This window comes from Sitophilus oryzae, unplaced genomic scaffold, assembly GCF_002938485.1.
Source record: "Sitophilus oryzae breed Bouriz unplaced genomic scaffold, Soryzae_2.0 scaffold_2006_pilon_pilon, whole genome shotgun sequence".
NCBI classification, from domain to species: domain Eukaryota; kingdom Metazoa; phylum Arthropoda; class Insecta; order Coleoptera; family Curculionidae; genus Sitophilus; species Sitophilus oryzae.
Genome location: NW_022146732.1, coordinates 5,316,060 through 5,343,210, shown reverse-complemented (window position 1 = coordinate 5,343,210; position 27,151 = coordinate 5,316,060). Strand labels below are relative to the sequence as shown.

Sequence of the window (27,151 nt, the reverse complement as noted above, 5' to 3'; positions counted from 1 at the left end):
CTAGAAACTAACAGATAATATTAGGCTTAGTTATTAAGATTATTTGTGGTTTACACTGAAATTTAATTATAAAATTATGGTTTGCTTAATCGGAAAATTTTGTTGGTTTGTGATAATGAAAAAATATTTGAAAAATTACTACAAAAATAGGTACCTGTAGACGTTTAGTAGTTATTTAATAACAATAACACACAAATATGGTTATAAAATGGACACTAAAAGAAATAGATTGCAATTTTAAGAAATATCAAACAAAGCGAAAGTTATAAAAACAATATACACATACACAACCAAACTTATATCGAAAAGCATCTATTATTTTTCATAATTTTTGAGACGTATGAACATTTTGTGTTTATGAATAAAACTCCTGCAAAGTAAAAGTCTTTATAAAGTCTGTATAATTCATATTTGGTATGACCATTGGCCATGGCATCTATGCGACGTGTATTCGTCAAATACTTTAATGGCGCATCATTTAAGCATTAACTTTTATTGATTGACCAATTTTTTCTCTATGAGTATTAATAATTACGAATATCAACAATCAATCTATACCGTATAATATCTATGTTCTATATGTTTAAACTATTTACGAAGCTGATATAATATGTGTATAAACAATTTGCAAAATATGTGCGGATAGAAAATAATGTCAAGGCAGTTGAACGCAGTTACCGTACGTTTTTGTTGTTCAATTGAATTTCTGTATTATTTGCCCAAGTTAGTTGATTATTTTCATGCTTATTAAGCAGACCACTTCGCGAATCGCGTGGTTACGAAATTATTTGTTTAATTCGGTTTGTGTTTATAAAGTTTTCTTTTTTTTTGTGAGCTTAAAAATGTAAATAGGAAATTATTCTTTGGGTATGTATTGGTTATATTTATTCATAAGTGTAACGTTATAAACCTGTAGAATAGTATGTGATTTACTATATTGTTTTATATTCAATCTTTCGAAGCAATGGTGAATATATTGAGAAACTTAAGATTTCATATATGAGAAAAAACAAAATGTTGTTATTTTGGCGAAAGTTTAGAACACCCTGTGGCATGGTTTAACAAAGTGTGGAATCTAAAAACCACTTCATAATCAATGTGCATATTTTCTCTATAGTTTGTTTTTTTAACTCAACAACAGCTTCTTTTTTGTTGAAGATATTCGCTTTTGCGCAATTTTTCGCAATCAAACAGTGTTTTTTGTGAAAGCGTTTCGAAATTGAGTCTTTGATATTTATTTGAGATTCGAAATGACATTCTTTTAGGCACTAGTATCTAAAAGTGACACTTGTTTAGGCACTAGTGCCTAAAAGTAAAAAATGAAACGTTAGAAACAATGAAAATGAAATCTTCCCCTAGGAGATGCAAGACTTCCCCTAGGAGATGCAAGACCTTGTCGTTGGTGGGGAAGCTCCTGGTCAGATGCTGGGGGGAATCCCCTCTAGCACTTGGCTTGGTCTAAGAAGCATCTCAGTCATCGTCTTGTCCCTGACTGTAGTGTCGTGGCCAGGGAATTGCACCAAGACATATAACGATACCGGGCGGGGCTACGGACAGCCTCAACCTTGGGGCACCGGGGGGCACCCCATTGTATTTTACCCCTTACTTCTACATGCGGGGCTCTGTAGAAGTGGACCGACTGTCCCTAGCGACTCATAGGAACACTATGAGATCTGATAATAATAGTAATAAAAACATCACCGGTGAAGCTGTGGGGAAACCCCCTAGCGACACTGGGAACAGTAACAATGAAAGTTCCAAGGGGCCAAACCCAAAGAGAACTACAGGAGAGGTGGCTGACACTTGCGTGAGACCATCCTCCGCAAGTGGCATACAAGCTACCACCTCCTCGAAGGGTCGGGAGCCTACCTCCTACCTCTAAACACAACAGGCGACACAAGCTTCCGTTTCGTCTACCCGGCCTGGGTCGTAACTCCTCGACTGTGAGGGACACGGGTCTCCGCAGGAAGTCCTGGGACTGTATGATGGGTTATAACTCAAGAAAGGGGGACACAATAGATCTCTAAGGTCGCAGAGATTAACCCCCCTCCCACTTATTCTAAATTCTAAAACAATGAAAATATTTATTAATTATAAATCTTAAAGGTACTATTATTTAAATTATTAAAGTGAATACAAGAGGCATCCAAGTTTTCGTCTCTAAGAGAAATGCAAGTTGTAGGAGTCGGAATAAGTAAATTTCTTGTACTGGCAATGCTCTTAGCTTCTGCTTCTACGTGAACTGCTTTTAATTTCTTATTTGGCGTATCTTTCTGTCCCATGATTCTTTTTGCCATTTCGGTTTTCTGTTCAATTGAATTTTCAATGTAACCTTCAGCAACCGAGCTTGATCGCCAACCTCCATGTCGCTTTAAAACTGTTATGTCCGCTCCTGAATCTGCCAGCAATATAGCAGAGCTGCGCCGGACACAATGACCAGTGTATTCAATGGAGTTGGAGAATCCAAGAAATTCCGGTATCTTTTTTGGCATACCTTCAATTGTATTGATTCCAACTGGCAGGCTACAGCATTGATTTTTTCGATACGTCAAGAAAAATCGCTGATGTGTCACATTGAGTGGTCGAAGTTTTGCGTACTTACGAAATACATGGAAGAAATTGATACCATCTATTGGTCCCTCAGTAATCGTAAACACTCTTGGAAAATGAGTTTTTGTATTCGGAATCTGCACACTAATAAATGACTGACAATCTTTAATGGCATCTACAGTCAAAAACGTGATTTCTTCCCTCCTACATGCTCCAAATACTCCAACGATTAAGACAACTTCAGCTAACAGGAATTCTTTATCATCGGATTCTTTCATATAGCGTTCTATTTCCAGTTTTGTAAATACTTTTGATTTCTTTGCCTGATATCCGGAAGCTTTTCTTTTTAAAAATGCAATAAGGTTTATGAATTTGCTAATATCTACGTTTCTGTTCAGGTAAATCATGGTGCGGAGAGAGCATCGAATATTTACTTCAGAGAATTGACGGCTTTAAGGTAGTGGATAACTTCAGGAAATAGACTAGCAATATCTTTTCTGTGAAATTCTCAACATGTTTTTCTTTGACCCAGGTTTCAAAGTTGTTGTAGGTGGTCTCGTATAAGTTTTTCGACTTCTCGGGCACTAACGTGGATAGCGCAGTTTCAGCAGCTTGTTGAATATCCAAAGACTCGTCATTATCACTCATTTTTTCACAAACCTTCGTAGGAAATACGGTGACGTTTGAACCTGACAGAACTTTGTCATTAAACCATGCATAAACAATGCCTTAGAAACCGATTACCAGAACATTTTTAAAATTGTTTAAAAATAAATAATAATAATAATAGCATGAAAATATCAAATTATCTGCTTTCAAAATAATCTTGTATGAAATTCGTTGCGAAAAGAGTGTTTTAAGCACTCGACGCATTGTCCAACTTGGGTTTCGCCTCGTTGTACAATTTTGCGTCCCGTGCTTGAAACACATTCATTTCGCAACTTGTTACACATAGAACAGGTACATTAAAGAAATGCTAACTTCATGTTAAAAAATGGAAACAGACGCCACCTGGTGTCGCCTGGCAGTACTAGCTAAATTGAGGGGAATTGGAGGGGCGGGGCTTAAAAGAGGGGAAATTAAAAAAAAAATTTATAAGTATCACTGACTTACTGTTTAAAGTTAATAAACATATTTTTATTACTTTAATATAATTTAATGTATTAAAAAATATGTCTATTAACTTTACACAGCAAATCAATGATATTATTAAAGATATATTATTTTCAGAGAAAATTCATAGTAAATAAATTACACATTATTATAGTAGACAATATCATTTATTTTTTAGAGCTGCGATTTATATTACAATAATATTGAAATATATATATTTTTTTAACAATGAAAAAGAATAGCCCGGAACCTGAAAAAGAAAGATGATCAATTAATGACTTAAATTAGTTCAAAATACATTTTGCAAATAACTAGTGAATTGGAAAGATAAACATACTAAAAAAGACATTTTAGTAGTATGTTATCATCTATTTACTGATAATACATAAGTATATAATAGGTAAATAACATGCATAAGGCACTATGATACAACTACCTGTATCATGATAACACACTAATATCACAACAAATATATGCTAATTTAAATTCCTTTAATGATCTAATGAAACACTATCTAGCCTCAATGCATTCCAAAGGCAAAAAAAACTGTTATACCAAATAAATATAAGCTGAATAAAACATAAACCAAGCCAACGTGCATAAACAACCAAAAAATGCATCAAAAAATACTTTTATCAGATCATACTCTTGGATATATGATATATTATGTATTTTATATATCGCACATCCCGTTCAAAAGTTTACTAACTCAAAATAGAGAATATAGAGAACATTGTCAGGAGAAGTAAAATAAAATTTAAGTTAAGGCAATATGCTCCTTTTTGCATATTGATGGGCAAATAATATAATGTTGATTTAATAAAATTTTACTGGCATACTTCTGAGGTATAAATCAGATTAAAAAGGACATTGTTTTTGTAATAATTGTTTGTTTTGTAAACATTTTTGAAGACAATACAGTTTTGAACGGGCTGTGCGATATAAACAAGGATCTTACTATTATTTGAGGTTAGAAAGTATTTAAATAATATAAAACAAAATCAAAATCATTTTTCATCATAAATTATAGAGGTACTTACGTGTTTTGATATTATTATCAGGAAATAATACGTTTAGTTAAACAGGTACGCTGCCAGGCAAGTTCTATCGGCGGGTCTTCGCAAAAGTTGAAATCTAAAAATACAAAAATACGTTTACATCTTAGTTGTATTTACGAATAAAGTATTTGTGTGTAATTTCCGACTTACCAGTTAACTGAATAATCGCATTAAATACATCCAAATTAATAATTTAATATTGTAAAAAAGCAAAATTGTTTTAAATCACTTGCCAGGACAGCCCGGTCAGCTTCTTTGTTGGCAAAATGGCCGCGGTATCATGATTTAAGCAATGTGAGTGACAAAGAAAGCCAATGCCTGGCAGATGTTGCTTTCTTTGTCGTTGGTCCTGGCACGTTTAAATTTGACTGTTGCCTGTTTTCCCATACAAGTGACACCCCCGTGTTGTTACATAAATAGCTATTTTGTTTTTGTTTTGTAATGTCACTGTCGTTCAAAAGTCATGTTATTTATATTATTCTTTGCTGAAAGTTACTCTAGCACAGATGGTTTGGTCCGGAAGTTTTTTTTTATTTTGGAGTTAGCCTATGTATGACAGACAAGTATGAAGCACGCGTATGTCCAACTTGTATGCTGGTCTGAGTACACCTTTATCAAATTTGAATTTTAACTAAAATGCATTAGCACGCATTTTCTAACGCCATATTTTTTTTAAGTTGGTTTAAAAGGCAATTACAAATTTAAAAAGTATATTATTTTAGTATTTTTTTATCGGGACAGTCGTGCTTTCCCATAATCTTTTTAGGTTGATATTTAAATATGAAAATATTGTGATTTTGTTGCTCTATGTCGGTACAGAACAGCCAAATCTACGTCAAATAAAAATATGGATTAGTAATATTACATATATATCTATATCGAACATTAGTAGTATTTAAATAAAAATAACAGGATTACCTAAAATTGGTGTATTTTACTTAATGTCGTCATTTGTTTTCTACAAAAGTGACATCACATACAAATACCTACAGGGTGAATATGGGGATTGGATGAAAACTCATGCATGGTACGTGTACAGAGTGTCACAGTTTCTTTGCGGTTAACGCACGTTAAGATGTGGTTTTAACTTTAACAATACTATCTGCACACAGATTTGGCCTATCATGTTCCTGAAATACTGGGCAAATTTAAAATTGTTGCATTTTTCGACTCTCCTTGTATCTCGGTTTTCTTATAACTTATCGAAAATAAGCTTTTTTCTCGAAGAATCCAGTGGCGTAACTTGTTTTCCGCTAGGAGCTGTCATTCTCGAAGTATGGAGCAAAATTATGTTTTTTTTAGTTGGGATACCCTGTATATATACTACAGCAATCAGTTTATACGTTTTCGATAAGTTATTTTACATTTTTATCTTATGTATAAATTAATTCCTGTGAGGGGTAATTACCCTCATTACCCCTCCCGTATATGCGCCCCTGACATTAACTAAACGCTATATCTACACCAAAATTAAAAGAAGAAAAAATAAACTTAAAGAGTTAAAATAGAAGTGTGTTAAAAACTATTTATCAACTAAAATAATAAATAATAAAACTAAAAATATTGCTGTTTAAGCTTATTGCCACACTGTCATAAAATAGACTATATCTATTTTTAATTATATAGTTAATAGAAATATATGCAATATGACCATAAATATCTCTAGAAAATCCAGTTGTAAAATTTTATTTATTGCTTTCCGAAAACTTATATTCAAAATAATAATTCATAAAACTATTGATTTATTAAGAACAAATATATAGAATTTTCTTATCAGTTTATATATGAGGCATAACGTCATTTTTAATTATCAGCGATACCGATTAAATTTTTAGTTACGTAATCGAAGGCGCGATTTTTAAATGCATTGTTGGCAACCATGGACATATTCGGCGCCGGCCTGACTAACTGGAATTTAAATTTCCCGCTAGGGATTCAGGTGGTAGCTCTACCGTAAAAAATGTTAAGTTGCCACATTTGTATAATTATTTCCTGATATTGTCATTCGTTTTGACACTATAGTTTTGTATTAGGAGTTCTTGGTTTAAATGAATTGTGTTGTGATACTTTAAGCTTAAAATTGTTTACTTTGCAGTCGAACATTGTGCTTTTTGGAACTTCTTTTAGTGCGAACTGTACAAGATAAAATTATTAGCCTTTGCAAAAAAGTCATCGCAACCTTATTAGAATATTTTGAACGGGAAAGCGGTAGTAATGGGCTTTTTGTCCCTTAAGTTCTGTTAAGTGAGTTTGGTTGATGTAAATAATAACTGTTTATACAGGGTGAGTCTTAAATAAGTGCAAATATTTTCAGGGGTGGTATATTTCGACCCCAGGAACACGTCTATGATGTTTTTTTCGCTAAAAAAAGATGTTAAAAATCGTGCATTTTCTTTTAAATTTCCCTGTATATTTTTCGAAAACTTTTTAGAACTGCCTGTTCACCGCACATTTTCCCACGGTATAATTTCTTAATCTCTGGTATTACCTTTATGCAAATACAGAAAAAATCCGGTGGCTCTCAAAATTTTTCCAAAAAAAAACATTTTTTTTTTAAATTTTCAAACTTAAATAACTCGGTTATTTTGGACTTATTTGAAAAATGGTAAAGAGAAAATGTTTCTTTTATCGAGATCTACCAGCCCTGAAAATATTTGAACTTATTTAAGACTCACCTTGTATATTATTAAATTTATAGATGTTTTTCCCTTCCTGTAAATATCATAATTAGTAGGTAGGTACTATTGTATGATCGAAAAAAAAACGGCGGCCAGTTGGGTTGGAAGTGACGATCGATGACATTCTCCATATAATTTTACATATTAAATGACAGTGAACAGCAGCTAAGCAGCGATCTTCATTTCGTAGCCATTGTTGACGCCGTTTTTCCGATCATACGGTATTTACAAAGCATGATAATTCAATGTGTAAATATGTAGATATTTAAATGTTTCAAACAGTTCTCTTAATTTTTTATGCAAATATTACCTGAAAAAAATTCATAACAATAGATTATGCTGTAGAATCATTACGCTCATCATAATATGTTTAATCAAAACATAATTTTTATATACAGGGTGGTCCGAACTGTATTCCGGAAACTTCGGCAGGTCCTTCATAGGATGGGAGCATAGTTCCTCCGGTTCTAGCCTAGCTTTCTCAAATAAAAAGTGTCGCTTGCGATCCAGAGCCTCGCAGTGACATATTATGTGCTCCGCTGTTTCAGGATCTTTGTCGCAGAGTATGCAGCAAAGACTTCCTTAATACAGATTGAGCTTGTTCAGGTAACACTTGACAGCCATATGTCCTGTCAAGAGGCCTGTTGTAATCCGCAATTTATTCCTGCTAAGCATTCGCAGTTCTTTTGCGGTTTTGGAGCTAGGTTCTTGGATAAAAGCCTTGCTGTGCCTGTGCCCCTGTCTGTTTCTCCAGTGGACATTCTGCTTTTCCTTGATCCAGAGTTTTAGTGCACTACGGGCCATACATTTGGGTATTCCCAGTACTGGCTCTGGACCAAGATAAGATGCCGATGATCCTTGCCTAGCTAGCTCATCGGCTTTTTCGTTGCCTTGGATGCCGCTGTGGCCCGGCACCCAGAATAATTTAATTCTGTTCCGTCGAGCCAGAGCTTCCAGTTCACCTAGGCATTCCCAGACGATACCTTTGGGCTCATAAGCGCCCCAAGTGCCGCCTGACTGTCTGAGCATATATTGATGAGCTTATCTGAATAAGCTCTTCCATTGTTTTCTCTCGCACATTGTAGAATGGCGAAGATTTCTGTCTGGAATACGGTTGAGTGTTTACCCAAGGAAAAGGATAAACTTACCCTTGGTCTTTCCCCAAATACTCCAGCTCCTGTTTCAGCGGTCTTTGACCCGTCTGTATACCAGGTTAGTCCATCCTGAAGGACTGTTATATCTGTCCACATTCCTCGATCCATTTTGTTCACCTCGAATGGTTTGTGGTAGTGATAAAGAGGGGTCATTTGGTCCGATCTCATTTGGAGTAGAGGTCCCCTGATAGGATTTCCCATCTTTGAGTGTCCTGTTTCTGTCCTATTTCTCAGAGACAAGACACTTTGTTGTCGATAGAGTCCCATTCTTGCCTCCGCCTGGATCACTATGTGAAGAGGCGGAAGGTCCAGAAGCGCCTCCATTGATTGTCTTTGCACCTTGCTGAAGCTGAGCATTGTTGTTTGTTACATTACTTTAGGCCACCATACCAAGGATGCATACGTTACTGAAGGCCTCACCACTCCAATGTACAGCCAGTGCACCATCTGTGGTCTAAGGCCCCAGATTTTTCTATGAAGGCGTCTGACTACCGCTAGTGTAGTCACCGCCCTCCTTGTGACATTTTCCAAATGTCGGTTCCAGGTCAGTTTGGTATCAAGCGTGATTCCTAGATACTTGACCTCCCCCGAGAGAGGAATCTCATCACCGCAGAGTCTTAGAGGGACTAGTCCCTCTAAGTGTCACCCATGATTCCTCAATCTTTAAGGCCCTTTGCATTCGCTCCCTTACTGTTGTGTTAAACTTACCTCTGACTAACACGACCAAATCGTCTGCATATCCCAGAGTGTTGAAACCAGCCCTGTTGAGACTATTAAGCAGTCCGTCCATAACGAGCTTCCACAGCAGAGGGGAGAGAACTCCCCCCTGCGGGCATCCTCCCGCCACCCGGACTGCAACAGTCTCATTTAGGAGGGTGGTATATGCCACTCGACTTTTGAGCATAAAAAAAAATATTGACGTTACTTCAGAAATTATTTGGAAAAAATCGAAATAAAAATGATATTTCTACACCCTGTATCTCCGAAACTAGGAATTTTAGGACATACATTTATACGAACTTTTTTACTTATTTTTATGTGCAGAATATGCTGCCGAAGTCTTCGGAATACATTTTGGGCCACCCTGTATGTTCCTATAGGATACTCACCCTGTATATTAAATACCTGCGGTGCCTTCCACGTACAGTAATGCAGGTTCTGATTACGTGAGCATGTTCGGTGTATCTTATCAGCTCGATGTTGATAAGGAACATTTTTATGAATGTGTCACATATTCCAGAACAACTTGCGGGAGTGTATGTGATTAAGTGCAAGTGTAAAGTTGAAAAATAACACAACTCCTTTAGTTACAAAAAAAACAAGCGGAATTTAAGGATTTTAATTTTTATTTTGGACAAGATATATATTAAAGGTACCGTAATAGTTTTAATTATTTAGTACTGCTAAATAACTTATTAAATTAAAAAACTTAATTGTTAACTGAAATAGTCTTTTTCTGTTTAATAGTTAATAGAATTATAAGGCACTGGCAGAACTTAAAAATAGAGAATGTTGAACCAAATACTTTTATTACAGTTGAGGGTTAAATAAAACACTAATTCACCACAATACACAAAAACACTTTAGTTTTGCACAAAATTTTTAGCTTTAATCATCTGCTGATGATGCTAACATGGTTAGCAAAGTAAAAGTAAAGTGTTCTGGTGTACTGTGGTGAATTAGTTAGTGTGTACTTTGCAAATAGTTTTAATTTAAAATAGTCAATATGTAATGTAATAATCCAGGTATTAAAATTATTTATGAAAAGATATTTCCAGATTTCATTTGTTGATTAGATTTATGAGATCTCTAAGAAATAACTAGTAAAAATTGTAATGGAAATCCTACTATAATCTTCTCTAAAGTTTTAATTTAAAAATAGGTACAGTTTTTCTTAAATTACTTAAAATCGGCTTATCCAAAATTGTTCAAAGTTTGCATGTTAAGCATACCCAGACCTTTAAGAAACCTATTTTTTACACTGTAAAATTAATAGCGTAGCCAATAGTTGGAAATTTCAAAATTTGCATGGAATTTCCGATATTTCCAACGATGATGCACCACCCGGTATATCCATATAGGTTCTGTAAAGAGTAAAAACAATAAAAATACTTCTTGTACATACGTCTCTGACTGATAAGATTCGTGATTGACAGATAACAAGTTTTATTTAAACAAATGTCTTATTTAACAGAGTTATCTTTTTATTTAAAGAAAAATCACGGTTTATTGTTCTTTTAAAATAATACATTCTGAATTAGATTTAAATATGAGTTTTTTGAAAAACACATACAAGTCATTGTATTTCCTTCAAAGATTCATTCGAAACCTCAAAATTAGTGGTTTCAATTAGCGTAGAACTTTGTTCCTTTACTTTCAATATAACCATTCAAAAACTTAGTTCAGAACGTCAAAATTAGTAGAAGTAAAGCTTCATTCAGAACTTCGCAATTAGTGGTTTTAATTAGCGTAGAAGTTGTATGTAAGCATTCAGAACGTCAAAATTAGTGGTAGACATTTTCAATTAGTAGAAAAAGTTATCAAACTTTTAACTTTTTCCCTAATTCTACTTCCACTAGATGCTCCTTAGCCCCAGCCAAAATGCCAGAGGGGATTCTCCTAGCACCAGGACTAGGAGCCTCCCCACCAAAGACAAGATGTCTCATCTCCTAGAGTCATAAAAAAATATAAAACGTGAATTTTCGAGTTTTTCTAAATATCTTGGTGAAATTTTGCCTTAACACACCCTGTAACTTCTTAATTAACTGCAAATGTTTGTAACTTCCTCATTAAATTTTCAGTCAAAATTTTAACAACGCCTTGTTTATCAAAACATTTCATCTTATCTACCAGATAAGCCTTCTTAACTGTGCATGAATAAACCGTACCTAAATATTTTGTAAATCGTAATCTTAACCTGTTATCTGAAATTATGGAAAAAAAAACGTTAATATCTTTTTAATACTGAGTTATGTATTGGCAACCACATTTATGTGCTTTGCTTTTAGAAAAAAAAGCGTACCTTAGAGTAATTAATACTTTTATGGTTCCATTTGTCACCTATTTAATGAGAGTGGATTAGAGAAGTTGATGGAAGGATAGTCTGGGAAAATTGTTACATAAATTTCTAATCGGTAATACATATATTTAGTTCTAAAAATATTACAAGGACACAGGCATCTTTACTACAACCTATGTGAGGAAGTAGAGAAAGTTTCAGAATTTTTTCGCTTTTCTTGAATTCTTAAAATAACTGAAATTTAAAACAATCTAATAAAAATTAGACTCTATAAGAAGAGTAAAAAACTGGAACATAGAATAAGTAACTTGTTACATTTTGTCTGAACTGGTATGACTGACAGGTTTAACGTTATGTGTAGACGAACCTTTAGATTCAGTAAAAAGAACTGGATAATGGAATTTTTTTTTTTTTTTTATTTATTTTATTTCCTTTATTATTTAAACGACTTGTTAATTTTTATGTTAGAATAAAACAAATTTTGTCATAGTTGTAATACTCGTATATTCAAATGAAACCAACACTACATAAGAGTAGAAATAATATTTTAGTTCGAACATTTTTATGTTTATAGCTAAAGTTTTTAACAATGATTAATTCGAAAATTAAACAATATTTTTTTTTAATTTACTACGAATTATAAATTAGTAATAATCTGATATCGCTGGTTTAATTACTTCGTTTCTAAATGGTTCGTCATAGACCAACTCATAGATTATACATATCTAAATTGTTCTAAATATTTATCATATAATAATGCCACCTTCTAAAAATATATTAATGATGTCAAAAGTATAGCTGAAAACTGGAAATATGCCATTATTACTTTTTACAATTTATATTTTATAGTAACTAACAACAGTAACCTAAAAGATACATATAATACGGAAAGTTTTGAAAAGAGGTGTACCCTTCCACTTTATGCTTTTGAGGTATATACAGGGTATTCCATAAGGACATGCTAAAATTTTAGAGAGATGATTTATGGACCTATTCTAAAAATATCTGTATATGAATGTCCAAAACATCTTACCTTTTGAGATACAGTGTAGTAAGTTTTATGAAAATTATAAAACTAACTGGATTATCCCTAACCTAACTTGATTATTTTAAATAGCACGACATACAGAATGTCCCGATATTCCGCGGACATAGAACTTACATAGAATTACATACGGGAAGGGTAAAAACTACCCCCACCCCTACACCAATTTTAATAGAAATAGTTTTCAACTCAACTGACGACCAGTTTTTTGTATAAAAAAGTGAAGTTGTATAAAAAATAGTAAAAATACCTAAAAGTAACAGTTTCAAATTATTTAATTAAATTTTCTTTGATATACAGGGTGAAAAATGAAATTGAAAGTACGCACGCCATCTCACGACATAGATTTAGAAGCAGTACCAAAAACGACTGGTCGAGAACTTTTCAACACCCTGTGTAGATCGCTGGGTATACAAGAAACGTGGTGGTTTGGACTGTGCTACAAAGGAACAGAAAATGAGGATGTTTGGATAGACAAATCAAAAAAGGTAAGTAATTCAAAAATTTACTTACTTACTTACTGCCATTACTCGCTGACGAGTATTTGACACGCATCAGAAGATGGTTACGCAATAAATTTTATACGTGTTTTTGTCCTGAGTCTTTTTATGTTGAACAGACTGACACCCATTCCTCTTTCCTGCAGTTTGCTGTCCACTATAACAGAGAGCGCTGCCATGAATATGTTGAATAGGAGAGGAGCTAGGACACAACCCTGCCTAACTCCTGTATTTGTCAGGAAGGGATCGCTCAGTGATCCATGATGTGACGCTCTCGACTTGTTGTTATAGAGGCCTTTACACACTGTAAGAAATTTGTTGGCTACTCTGAACTTTTGTACAAATTTATTGCTTTTTTATCATCCAAAAAACTATTTATAAGTTGGTATTTATAACACGTTGGCTAGCAAGTGGCTCATATACCAGGTGGTGCATCCTCGTCGTTGGAAACATATAAAATCCCATGCAAATTTTGTGGTAGTCCAATACCCTTGACCTTACCCTTGGTAGCAAACCTGTTAATTTATAACTAGGAATTCAATAAAACACATATTATTCTTTTCCGATTGATCTGTATAAGCCCGTCAATATTTGTCTGAACAATTTTACCGGTCATATCTTTTAATACACAATAAAGTGACAAAATTACTATTTTTAATGTATTACCTGCTCAGGGTTACGAGTGTGTTGTTCTAAATTATTAAGATAAGACCTGTAAAACAAACATATCTTGTGATTATTGTACCGTACAATAGATAACTATTTTAATAGCATTCTTTAAAATAAACAGAAATCGCTGAAGTCATCCTGTCTTATTCATTTTAAAAAAAAAAATGGCCTAATGACATATAATATGAATAGTGGACATTGGCGTAACTACAGGGGTGCCCCCCCCCAGGTACTGCCGGTCACCCCCCAGAGAAATCCTGAATTATGACTCTTGGCTACGTATTAATTTTTATTTGCTTGTGATGCAGTAAAAATGACGTTTTCTAGTTTTGTTTAGTTAATATTATTTTGTTGTGTTCAAAAAATGTGTTAATTTTTATTTTTTTAGAAAATTTGTAGGTATGTAATCTACGGGAACACGGTTTGATAACCAAGTCTATGAAATTTATTGATAGAGAAATTCACGTACCAGGCCCCTCCCCCAGGCCCACCCCAGGATAAATTGCTTTTTTTTACTTACTTTTATCTGTAGAATATGCTGCTAAAGTTTCCGGATGCTCGATGATTGAAATCATCCCATTATTCTCAACACTATTTACAGTAACCTTTATCTTTGTTTCAGACACTAAATTACCTTCAAAGGTACCTGGGCAACGTTCGTTTCAGTGTTAAGTACTACCCAGAAGACGTGAGTGAACTTATCGAGTTCGTAACCATCGAATACTTCTTCAACCACGTCAAAAGCATCATCATCAACGATGAAATCTTCTGCCCGGCAGATACCTCGGTGCTTTTGGTGTCCTACGCACTTCAAGCCAAGTATGGCGATTACAACAAGTCAGATTTCAATGAGGATTTTTTAAAGAAACAAACCCTGTTGCCAGAAAGGTAAGAGATAGATAGTTTTTGCTCAGTTTACCTGTTAAAAAATGGTAATTTTGTGTTCCATTATTAAGATTGACTTGAACCGATTATACTTTTTTGTATTTTTCTCTATATTCTATCACGAAATTTTATTAAACTGGGTGTTCCATTTAAATTAGTAGTGGGAACTATCGAATGAACACTATCGAAACATTCGATAGTTGCAATTCATTCGAATAATTCGATAGTTAGTAAGAAAACATTCGTTGAAAACTATTCGAATAAAAATTATCGAATAGATCCGTCATCTGCCTTGAAATATTTTATTCTCGTAATTTGGCAGCAAAAACCATTCATTTATAAAACTCATTCATTTATGAAATTCATTTATTCGTCAGGATCGATTATAATAAAATATTAACTGAATTTTAGTTGTCGCCCGGCGACGTAGGTTTCTTTCCGAGAAACCCGACAGCGGTCGGTGGCAATGCTATGAAACAAGCCGGCATCTTTGATTTTTTGCGGAGTCAGATAAAAATAAGGACACATTATTTTTTTTATTGAGGTGCTAGTATTTACACAGAAAATACATTATGAAGGGCGCTGTTGCCATATTTTGGTATTAGTTGATATTAGGAAAGAATATTCATTGTTTGCCTTTAGTTAGTTAGGGATAGTATGTCTATATATTCTGCATTTTTTTGATTAATATTCTGTTGTTACACTGCAATAATACTTGTTATTTTGGATGTAGGAAAATGATTTTTAATGTTTTTAAGCAAAGACTGGTTTAATAAATAATAATAACAGTAATAATTTGTTATACCTATTAACAACAAAATTTAAAATCATTTAATATAAACATTTTTTCAAGTAGTAGCAAAATATAAACAACAAATTAGATGTCAAAATTATTTATATTAGGTCCTATTTAAAAATAATATAGTCTCTAAATTTTTTGGCAACGTTGGTTTATTAAAGAATAATAATTACAGAACTAATTTGTTATATTAACAACAAATTTTAAAATCATGAAATATAAACATTTATTAATTTTCTAAGCATGCAATGTAATGGAAGAAAATATAAATAAAAAATTAGAAATCAAAATTATTTATATTAGGTGCTTTATATTACTATTTAAAAATTATATTTACTTTTACTGGCATTTACTTTAAAAAATAAATTAAATATTTCTTCGCAAAAAACTACATGTAAGAGAATTAGCATAAACAAAATACAAACATCGCTAACTTTTTTTTTAAATTGGCACGTGTAAAACTTTCATTGTAATTTTCTCACCCCATAGTTTGAGTTCGATAACCCCATTTACTTAACCACATTACTTAAATATGATTATTAAGTTCAACTAATTCATATTATTAAAACAACTAAAATACAAATATGCATTTTTAAAATTAATTGTAAGTTCATCTCATCTCTCTTAAAAATTGCTACTTCTCAAAATTTCCCATTAAAAAATAGACCATATATCATATAAAATTAAATAATTGAAAGATCGGACTATGGAAAACCACACAAATTTTCGAAAAAAATTTTGACCACCTGCACATACACACAATCGTCATTAAATAAAATTAAAAAAAAACTACTATTTTAGTATTTTAAATATTTTAATGAACGCAAAAATAGCACAGTATTTATACGGCGAAGTTATAAAAATTTGGAAGAACTAATAATGCACTGACGCACACAAAAATCAATCGAATACTAAATTTCATTTATCAAAAGCATTCGATAGTCGTGGCTCAACGATAACCATTTAGCCGCACGGCGAGGTTGTCACATATGCTTTAGTATACAAATGAATGAACGATTTTATTCGAATAAAACCATTCGATAGTTGAAATCATTCATTCAGTAACCATTCGATAGTCTAATTCATTCGATAGTTCCCATCGCTAATTTAAATTAAAAAAAAAATAAATTGCTTTTAAATGTGACCAATCAATATTAACTTTGTCTCACTCTGTATAACTTTTTGGGCCAAGTTTTAATTTTATTTAAAGTACAATAGTTACTTTAACTACATATTAGGCTACACCGGGAAATTTTCAATTTAGGTAGCTTTTATTCAAATTTAAAATTTGTTCTTCGTTTTTAGAAAATGTTAATTTTGTCAAAAATCTTACATTTTAGTCATATACTTCTCTAATGTAACTCATCATTATTTTTCCCTTAGAATCCGAAAATCACTTAATATATAGGGTGTTCCGTAACAAAAAACACAGTTTTGATCAAAGATATTTAAACTCGGGAGATACAACGATCCATTCATAAAACGCTCTAAACCTTCCTCACACATTGGTTTGCGAAAATCAACGAGTGCGAGAGAGGATGGACAAAGAAGGGAATAGGGTATCGGCGCAACGGCAACAATGTGGTTGTTTACAAAGATTAGACGGTTGAGGTCAATTTCCAGTGGCGTGCCGATCGACCGACAGTATTTTAAGGAAATTAAAATAATTGTTTAATAAATTTAAAAAAAATAATAATAACACTTACATATTTGTCGCATTGTAAAAAGTTGAGGGAGGATATTAATAGGAAAAAAAATAAGTTAAGGGAGGATAGCGAAATAAATAAAAACCGGCATAATTTTTTTTATAAGATGGCTTTTCACATAAGCATAACGATTAAAAAAATCAATAAGCGTTTTTTACTTTATTTTATTAAATAAAATATCAAATTTTGGGTGTATTAGTAAATGCAGTTTCAATATCTTGTTCCAAACCTTGTTCATCTCCGATGAATGAGACTCCCTCTATTAGCAATAACAAAATAAAATAGTTATTTTAACCTAGTAACACAATATTTTACCAAAAACTAATATTTGTAGACTTCACATATTTTTGATAAAAACTTTATTATTATATGTATATTTATTATATACATATATGAATTTTACAACTACTAAAATGTGTGTCTAAAGGGATCGCACCGCGATCAAAAAACCGATACAATGACACAGTACCAGAGTGGTGCGGCCCCAAATAGAAATAGAAATAAATTAGATTATAAAAATAAACAGAATTAAAAAAAAATAAAATTAGATAAAAAAAGTGAAAATATAATTTTATCAGGGATGAGCGGAGATAAGCAGAGAGGCATAACGAAACAGTGTAATCGGAACAGCAACCAATGACGGGCATATCAGAAGAACAAGAACCTCACAAATCAGTCGAAGAAATTATAGTTTTTTAAATAATTTATTGTTATGAATTTAGTAAATGATTTTTAATTTGTTTTTTATAATCTGTAAAGGATTGAAATTTAAAGTTATTAGAAATATTATTCCACAAATGTGGCGCTATGAAACTGAAAGATTTTTGGAAGTTAGCTGTTCGGTGTTGAGAAATTTTCATTCGTCCTCGAAATCCGTTGTACTACGCCGGCATATTTCTAAAACTGACGTTGCCAAACTGCTTTTTATTCTTAAAAAAAACACGATCATGATATTTTTATTCCATTATAAAATTTAAAATAGTTAAGCAGTTAAGCATTAAATGAAAAAATTGACGTTAGGATATTAAAGTACTTGGTATATTATAGAAATATAACAAAATTATTTATTACTTAATAATTGGTTGTGGTATTTAATCGAATACTAATACCAATATACAGGTAAATCTGGCAAATGTTTTCGGTGTAAGAGAGATGCGAAAATAGGGGTAGAATAATGGCCGATGAAGGAAAAAGGTAAACAATTGTATCTCTTGAGTTTAAATATCTTTGGTTTTGATGTACAACTTTTTTTGGGAAACACATTTTTAAAAAATGCTCTAAATTCACCTACATATACTCATAAAATTTCATTTCAATATAAGCTGTCGTTCTCTTTGAAGCCTCCATGGCGTATGAGAGGCGCCACCCTGTATGTCGCTCTAGAACGATTTTTGTTCATATTTCAGAGTTATCAAACAACATAAAATGGACCCGGCAGAATGGGAAAACAATATAGTCAATATGTGGCTGAAACATCGAGGGTTGGACAAGGAAGAGGCCATGTTGGAGTACCTAAAGTTAGTACAGAACTTGGAAATGTACGGAGTGACATATTTCAGTATCAGGAACGCTAAAGGATCAGATTTACTTTTGGGAGTCACATCTCTGGGACTGAACATTTATAAACAAGAAGACAGGTACGTTATACCTACTATACAAAATTAATAAAAATTAATCGATTTTAATCATAACCATCTTGTGTATAGTTGCAAGAGAGAGCAGTTCGATATTTATTGGGACTAAACAGTAGAACTCACTGCCAGAATTTCCTTAAAATTTTCAAAATACTGACTCTTCCTTCTTTATTCATTTTTGAATCCGTTTGCTTAATCCGCAAGCACATATCTGCTATTCCCGAAAGGCCATCTTATAACTATCCACGTAGGAATGCGGAGCACGATCTTTATCTGCTAACCCCGAGCTCAGAACTAGTTAAAGGCTCCATACTGTACAATGCCAAAAAATGTACAATCATCTGCCTTTGAATATCAAGTCGCTTTCATTCTTTCCCGCATTTCACAAAGCTCTGAAATCATACTTACTGGAGAAGAGAGCCCTATATGCGGTGAACGACATTTTTGGTGATGTTTAATCATGAACAGTTTTGAATTTTAAAATTTTGATCATCTCACACACTGGTCAAAAGTCGAGTATTTAATATTTTACAACTCTTAAAATTATATCCTTTTACAATTTTCCTATTGTAAAATTTTATTGATATGCCTTTTTTTGTATTCTGAAATGTCCATGTATGTTCTATTTAAAATTTTAATGACTTAATTTTTTTTGAATTGTATGATTTGTATTGTATATTTTTTATTATTTGTATATTTTTTGTGCTTTTATTTGCTTTGTAAATGCTTTGTCGATGAAGTTATTTTGGTTTTTTGCACAATAAAGCGTTATTTATTATTATTTATTATTTAGTTTATCTGAAGTCAGTTAGAATAGATTGGGATTCAGTACTTCCAATTGACTTCGGAAATACTATACATCTATATATTTTAAACTGGCAGCATTTTTTTAAACGGGTTTCAATTTTGTTGGAAATATACTTCAACGTTTCTTTCTCCATGCGGAAATATTCGTAAAATTTTTGATGGTGAGCTGTGAGTTGTGGATATAACGTTTACGTCCCAAGTTCAAAATGAGGCCGATTAATTTCATGACCGCGACTAATATCTTTTAGTATCATTTTAATATGAACATTATCACTATGCCCCATGATGCCAAATTATATTTCCGCTTCTTGCAAGCGGTTGTTAATTGACACTACCTGCTTCAATGGCGCAGATTCACAAAGCGATAAGAACTGGTCACCGGAAAGCGGAAAACCGGTGCACTATGGACGTACCTTTATACTCCTTCCTTTAAGTCATTTTATTCAATAGATTTTATTATACCTATTCTTTCTCTTGTAGAGTTTTAATTTATTCTTATTTATTTCTAGGCTAAATCCAACGACATCTTTTCCATGGTCCGAAATAAAGAATTTAAAAATCAGAGGCACAAAATTCATCATCAAACCCACCGACAAATCTGGGAAAAATTTCACCATCCACACAACCAACGAAAAAATCAGCAAAATCATTTTAACGCTGGGCATCGGCAATCACGAACTGTACGTCAGTAGGAGGAAGCCCGACACCCCGGAAATTGTGAAAATGAAAGAAAAAGCCAACGAAGTGAGAAAAACGAAAGTGCTGATTAGGTAAGCATTTTAATATTAGCGAAATACTATATGTACAGGGTAGGTCAAATTCGACGCTTTTAAATGGAAACACCCATTTCTATAGGAGATAGACAAAAACTAATATCGGTGTCTGGAGCTCAATTTTTGTCAAATAGGAGTCGATTTCGAGTCGATTCGCTCAATTTTTGTCAATTTTGTCGTTTCGGAGTTACGGGGTGTTTTTCAAAAATATGCATTTTCAACAAATCCCTGTAACTTTTTTGCTATGGAAAATTTTGTATTTTTATGAAAACATTTTCAAAGCACCTTTTTACGTAAAATTTAATGGTTTAAGTATAATTTTTTTCAAATTAATAATTTAAGAATTATCAACAGAAAATTTGATTTTTTATATGGGACACCCTGTATATTTTTAATTTATTGAAAAGAATTTAAAATTACTTTTCCAAAAATATAACACACTTGATATTTTGCTTGACTCCTCTTCGAGATATAGAGTATATAAAAATTCGCCCGCTTTAAATAAGTGGGCTTTGAACGGGACCGGCTGTAATGCAAAAAAATTCTAGCTGTGAGCATCAATTAAAACGAAAATAATATTTGCTATGAGAGATGCAGAATTTTATAACAATTTAAAATATATTTAACCAACATCAACACATTTAAACTATATCTAATAACAATAAAAATAAATAGCAAACCAAGACATGAGATTTTGCTACAGGTGTTCAACATATCGACCGTCTTCTGTTATGGACAGACGGGGCAGTTTTTGAACATTTCTCGCGGAATTCATTAACTCAGTGGGGGTGAAAGATACCCTCTCATAGCTGCTAAGTATTTCTAATTCTTGTCTAGATTATACGGATTAAGGAACCTTTATTCTTCCTCAAATATATCCATAGGATTAGATCCATGGGCACTCCGAGGGCGTCAGGCGGCCTCGACGGCCAACGGCTGGGATCTTGGTTAGCTATTCAATTATTCTTGAAATTGGCTGCAAAAATTTGCTGATAACTTCAGCGTTCAGAGGCGCTGAAAAAATATGTTTTTGAGTTCCATTAAGGGCATATCAGCAATAAGGGGTGATAAAAGCCTACTAGTTAAAAGTGGCGAACTTTTAAAAATTCTGTATTTCGAAGAGGATTATAACAAAATATCAAGTGTGCTATATTTTTGGAAAGGTAATTTTAAATTCTTTACAGTTAATTAAAAATATAGAGGGTGTCCCAAATAAAAATCAATTCTTCTGTTGATAACTCTTAAATTATTAATTTTAAAAAAATTATACTTACATTCTACGTAAAAAGGTGCTTTGGAAGTGTTTTCGTAGAAATACAAAATTTTTCATAGCAAAAAAGTTACAGCGATTTGTTAAAAATGCACATTTTTGAAAAACACCCCGTAACTTCGAAACAGTAACAGATATTGATGTGCGGTTTTCACCATCATGTTTTTAATGAAAATTGAGCTCCAGACACCGATATTAGTTTTCGTCTATCTCCTATAGAAAAGGGTGTTTCCATTTAAAAGCGTCGAATTTGACCCACCCTGTACAGGGTGGCTTGAATTCGACGCTTATCATTGAGATTTCGGAAACCGTAAGAGATACAGGATCGGTTAAATGGAGGCAAAGTTGCGCAATTTGATGGTCAATAAAATGCCGTATTGCATTTTTATTTTTTATTTTTTTTGCAAATATTCTTGTGATGGAATTTTCTGTACGAAACGTCGGCAAATATCAAAGTGATTATATATAGTGTTTTAAGGGTGATGAAGGGATTTAATTAAATTGAAAAAAAAATCAGGTCCGTATTTAAAAAAGTTAAGTTGATGATGGTCGCCAGAAGCCGAAACGTCAGAGTCAATATTTAATCACACAGAGTTATAGAGCAGAAAAAGTGGCCATGAAAATGTGTCTTACGTTTTAAATTATCTTCTCAAATAAAGCCAGGAAACAATAGAAAACAAAATTGAAAATTCCGTTTTTTTTTCGAATATATTCGGAAGTATTCGGAATTTTTCAAAATGCAATACGGCATTTTATTGAGCATCAAATAGCGCAAATTTGCCTCCATTTAACCGATCCTGTATCTCTTACAGTTTCCGAAATCCCCATGATGAGCGTCGAATTCGAGCCACCCTGTACAGTAGGGTTTCCAAACTGGGATTCCGGTGTGTGTTTATTGCCGAAATCCCGATATTAAATCCCGGGATTCGCAAAATTTAAAAGCCTAATCTAAAATGACTAGACTTTATACACGTTATATACCATACACCTTAGTCTTTCTAATGCCGGGTCCAGACCAAGCAGACAAAACAACAAGACAGAAACATTCATGTTTTACGACAAAATTGCGACAAATCCAATACATTTTTGTGACATTTTTGTCTCATTTTTGTTTTGTTTCAAAATTCGGAGACTTTTCAATGTCCCGTCTCGAGTCAATACCACCTAGACAACTCGAGTCGGTAAATATCAAAGGGTCTATGTTTTGTTCGTATATTTTACAAGTTGTCGGCGCAGTGTGGATAGCGTGTACTGCCAACAGTAGAAGACCACATGGTTAGTAAAACTCATTCGCAACAACTGAACTTTTGACTTTGTTGTACTTTTGTCCTTGCGGTGTGGACAATTTGTCTCAAGTTTGTCTTGTCAGAATTTAATAATATCTCGAATATTATATTTTCAGGGAGCTGGTTTCAAAAACTAACACATGCCATAAGACAGCTTGGGGATATATAGCAGCTATATATCGAGATAAAAGCTTAACTAATTATATAAAACATTTTAAGTTATAAGTCAAAACATTCTTCTCGTATAATTTGAAACAATTTTACTATATACAGGCTGTACATAATATTAACTGTGTATACTGTGACATATAAGATCTAAGACTGTGACTCAAAATATCATTTTTATACGAATGATTATTACACACAATCTAAAGATATTTTTCTTATATTTTTATACTTTTTATTATATTTTTATTATACTTTTCTCCATTTTTTATTACATACTTAAATTCTCTGTAAAATTCTATGAATATTGATGTTAAACACTCTATACCTAACATTAACCGTTTTGGAGAAAAAAGAATATTTAAAATTTAAGTAGGTAATAAAAAATGGGGGCACCCCTTTAAAATAAGAAAGTTGCTGTCAACTTCCGGTATTTCCGGAAGTGCCGCCATATTGAAAATATTTTAATCGATAGGTCTCGTTGTGAAACAATGATGTCCAAAATATCTCCGAGCTAGATATTGTAGTTCTCTAGAAACTTCTAAACTGACTGAGAAACCCTGTATATTACCAAAATTTCTTGTTTTTAAAAAAACTCTCACTTAGAAATAAATCTCTATGATGACAATCTTTTTATGAAACTTATAATCTTTTGGATGGAACACTACTTGTGTCTAGCCCTAGCAGGCAACTGTTAAGCCCGACCAATCATGTTAGAGTTTTTGACAAACACAAATGAATTAACACACTCCAAATAACCACGCTAACCAACCTGATTGGTCAAGCTTAATAGTTGACGGCTAGGACTAGACACTTCTGGAACACTTAACCCCATAGCTTAACCCTTTGAAACTTCAAAGAGATGTTATCCCAGTATAATAAAACTAGTAGTGCCACTCCCGAAATATTTTCTACCAACTTCCACAACTGAACTGATAAAATTCCGCAGATTGTTGACAGCATGCAGAACGTTTCAGTTGAAGTTGAGCGCGTGTCCGAAAACAGAATCTGATGTAGCCATCTTGTTGCTTTTTGTAGATCTCGTAATATTTAAAACATGTTTTGTTAAAGTTTCTTTCCAAACTTAACAAAATATTATTTAAAATTTAACGTATGTTCGTTCATTGGAAGTCGAAATCTACTGTAGATCGTTCATATTAGATCTTGATATTTTGAGTTATAGATTATGCTGTTAACATCCATGCAGTATACCCAGTTTGTAATGTCTTGTATTTGTTTGTGTTTTAAGATACTGAATTTATAAATGATATTGTCAATAAGTTCGATATTACCCCCATTATAATAAAAATAATTCTCAATGGCATCCAAATTTGTTCTACAATTTGTTCATAATAAACAATGTAATTGGAATAAGGAAATATTGATAAATTTTAGACAAAAATACAATAATGAAAGGGTAGCTAGGGAAGAAGCTGAAAGACGCGAAACCCTGTACAAACAAGAACTGGAAGAACTAAAGTTACAAATGGAACAAAAGGAAGCTAACCTGGCCAACGCAGAAAGAACTATTAGGTAAAAAAAATATACTTTAATTTCTAAAATCATTTTTTACTACTAAATGTTCGCATTTGTCAGCGGTGATTTACTAAGAATCAAATTTTCCTAACGGACAAAAAAATTCTTAACGTTTCGGGAAGTACTGTATACGTATGATCTGAAATGAACATCGATGACATTCCGCATATAATTTTACATAACGATGAAATAATTGAATGACAGCGATCTTCATTTCATAGCCATCGCCGACGCGGTTGTCTAAAATCAATCAATTTTTTGCTCTTTAGAAAACTCCAAGAGCAACTTGAAGACCTGAAACGAAGCAAAGAGGAGCTGGAGTTCCAAAGAAGAGAGCTCCAAGACATGATGCAACGATTGGAAGAAATGAAGAACCTCGAGGCGGCCGAGAAACAGAAACTGGAAGAAGAAATCAGAAACAAACACGCGGAAGTAGAGAAAATCCAATGGGAAGTAACCAGGAAAGACGAGGAGACCAGGAAACTTCAAGAGGAGGTGGAGGAGGCGCGCAGAAGGGAAGAGGAAGCCCGCAGGAGGCAAGAAGAAGAAAGAGCCCAGAGGGAGGAGGAAAGAAGGATTGAGGAGGAGGAACGTAGAAGAAAGGAGTTGGAGGAGGCATCCAGGACGGAAAAAGAACTGGAAGTACTACCTAACGCTGACAATACTTTGCCTGAATTCAAGCAAGTCAATGATCAATTAAAGGAACAACTGAAGGTAATAATGTACCTTAAGTCTGCCAGAAAATACAATTTACATGGGAATTAAAATGATAAACAAAAATGTTTGTTTTTAATTTAAATTAAAGATTTACACAAATAGTTAGACAACCAGATATACACACTATTTAATCTGGATATTAACAATTTATAATTATAATTTTTCTTTTTAGCTATTACAACAGCAACTGGTCGATACAAGAAACAGTACAGAAGAGACCGAATTAGAGAGAATCCACAGAATCAACTTGGCACAGGGCAGGGATAAATTCAAGACATTACGAGATATACGTAAAGGAAACACCATCCGAAGAGTTGAAATGTTTGAGAACATGTAACAGAATTAAATAAGAAACATTATTTATTTACTTAAAACATTTCTGTTCTTTATAAACTTGATAATAAATCTGATATTCTATTTAATATACTTCTAAAAATTGCCAGGAAAAAAGCAATTTACTTTTATTACCAGGCAAGTGTCACTCTCCATGAACAGACTATACAAAATAAAACAGCTTGAGTAATTTTTTTTAAATATAATCAATGCAATGAAAATCATATAATAAGAACAACAATTTTATACACCTAACTTTTTATTAAATGACTAGGAAATAAATGGTATAAATACAGTTTTTAAATTATCTTATTTTTCTATTCATCTCCTTCATTGTCCACCTCCTTGAGCTTCTGGATTGGTGGCTGACGATATAACCATTAAAATTACAACCGGCAAGATATACATCCACTAAAAATAAATAGAAATCATAAGAAACTATTTAAAAAAAATTAAAACAAGGCTTACATATTTAGCAAGAAAAGATTTGTTATCTTTCACATCACCCTTTTCTTTGGCGTCCCTCTCCCGCTCTATTTTCTCAATATACGATGCAGTATCTGGACTAAAATGAAAATAAAATCATCCCAATGTAAGAATCTTTAAAAAATACATACATTGTAGCTGTATCTGTATGCCGTACATAAACATTCGTGGTGAATTCTTTCAATTTCTCTAGAGGTACATCGGAACCTTCACATGATGATTTAGAAGCAATGACAAGAGAAACTCCAATAATATGACCCAAGTAATCAAAAGATAACGACAATCTATCGTCCAATTCTGCTTCAGCTAGCATACACTAAAATCAACAGTCAATAAACAAATATATTGAACTTTACAACTTAATTACTTACTGCTTTTACTGAAGAAAGGAATGTCTTTTTAGACCCATCATTAGCTATTACAGTAGCTTGGATTCTATACAAATCATTCTCTCTTGCTAATTTCTAGAAATAAACTAACAAAAACTGATATCTAATATATTACAAGTTATTACCTGGATAAGTTTACGATCTGCTTCAGCTAAAGGCTTTTGGTCCACTATAGCCTGACCAATACGTAAACTATTAACTGTAATTTTTCCCCTGTCCTTAAATTGGGGATCAGGACCACCGGTTAAGGCATGTTGTAGATGAATTATCGCTGATCCGTCGTGTTCTAATGAAAACTAAAAGACTGAGATGTTAAATGTGGAATTACAAAACTGTGAGTCTTACCGTATGACAGGGTAAATAAGAAATTAAAATACATATAATAGCCGTCCAATTCATTTTAAATCAAATGTTTATTTTATTTAAAATTGTAAGAGAAAACACAGAAAATTAGAGGTTATAATTACACTTTCTTCTTTTCTTTTGAAGGCACTAAGACTTTTTTTGTAAAATATGCCATCGGCCGTATAGTACTCGCAGCTTAGACCATAAAACTAATCAAGAAGAAGAATAAGAAAA

The 27,151-nt window shown here is 32.9% G+C and overlaps 2 protein-coding genes across 3 annotated transcripts; one reads left to right on the top strand and one right to left on the bottom strand.

The window, feature by feature from the left end:
• The first annotated feature begins 726 nt into the window (after positions 1 to 726).
• LOC115883862 (moesin/ezrin/radixin homolog 1-like) lies at positions 727 to 26,001 on the top strand. Of its 2 annotated transcripts, none has more exons than XM_030902276.1 (8): positions 727 to 867; positions 12,918 to 13,105; positions 14,409 to 14,674; positions 18,583 to 18,813; positions 20,127 to 20,387; positions 24,507 to 24,644; positions 24,917 to 25,361; positions 25,537 to 26,001. In XM_030902276.1, the coding sequence occupies exons 2-8, from the start codon at positions 12,926 to 12,928 to the stop codon at positions 25,699 to 25,701; spliced, it is 1,686 nt and encodes a 561-aa protein (XP_030758136.1). In that variant the 5' UTR covers positions 727 to 867; positions 12,918 to 12,925; the 3' UTR covers positions 25,702 to 26,001. The 2 variants fall into 2 exon arrangements, with proteins under 2 accessions (XP_030758136.1, XP_030758134.1); XM_030902274.1 differs by lacking the exon at positions 727 to 867 and adding an exon at positions 9,775 to 9,925.
• LOC115883863 (ER membrane protein complex subunit 10) lies at positions 25,939 to 27,080 on the bottom strand. The gene is made up of 6 exons (XM_030902277.1): positions 26,918 to 27,080; positions 26,698 to 26,868; positions 26,555 to 26,647; positions 26,315 to 26,499; positions 26,166 to 26,262; positions 25,939 to 26,108 (listed from the first exon to the last, which is right to left on the bottom strand). Exons 1-6 carry the CDS (start codon positions 26,969 to 26,971, stop codon positions 26,028 to 26,030), a joined length of 681 nt encoding a protein of 226 aa, XP_030758137.1. The 5' UTR covers positions 26,972 to 27,080; the 3' UTR covers positions 25,939 to 26,027.
• Positions 27,081 to 27,151: the final 71 nt, after the last annotated feature.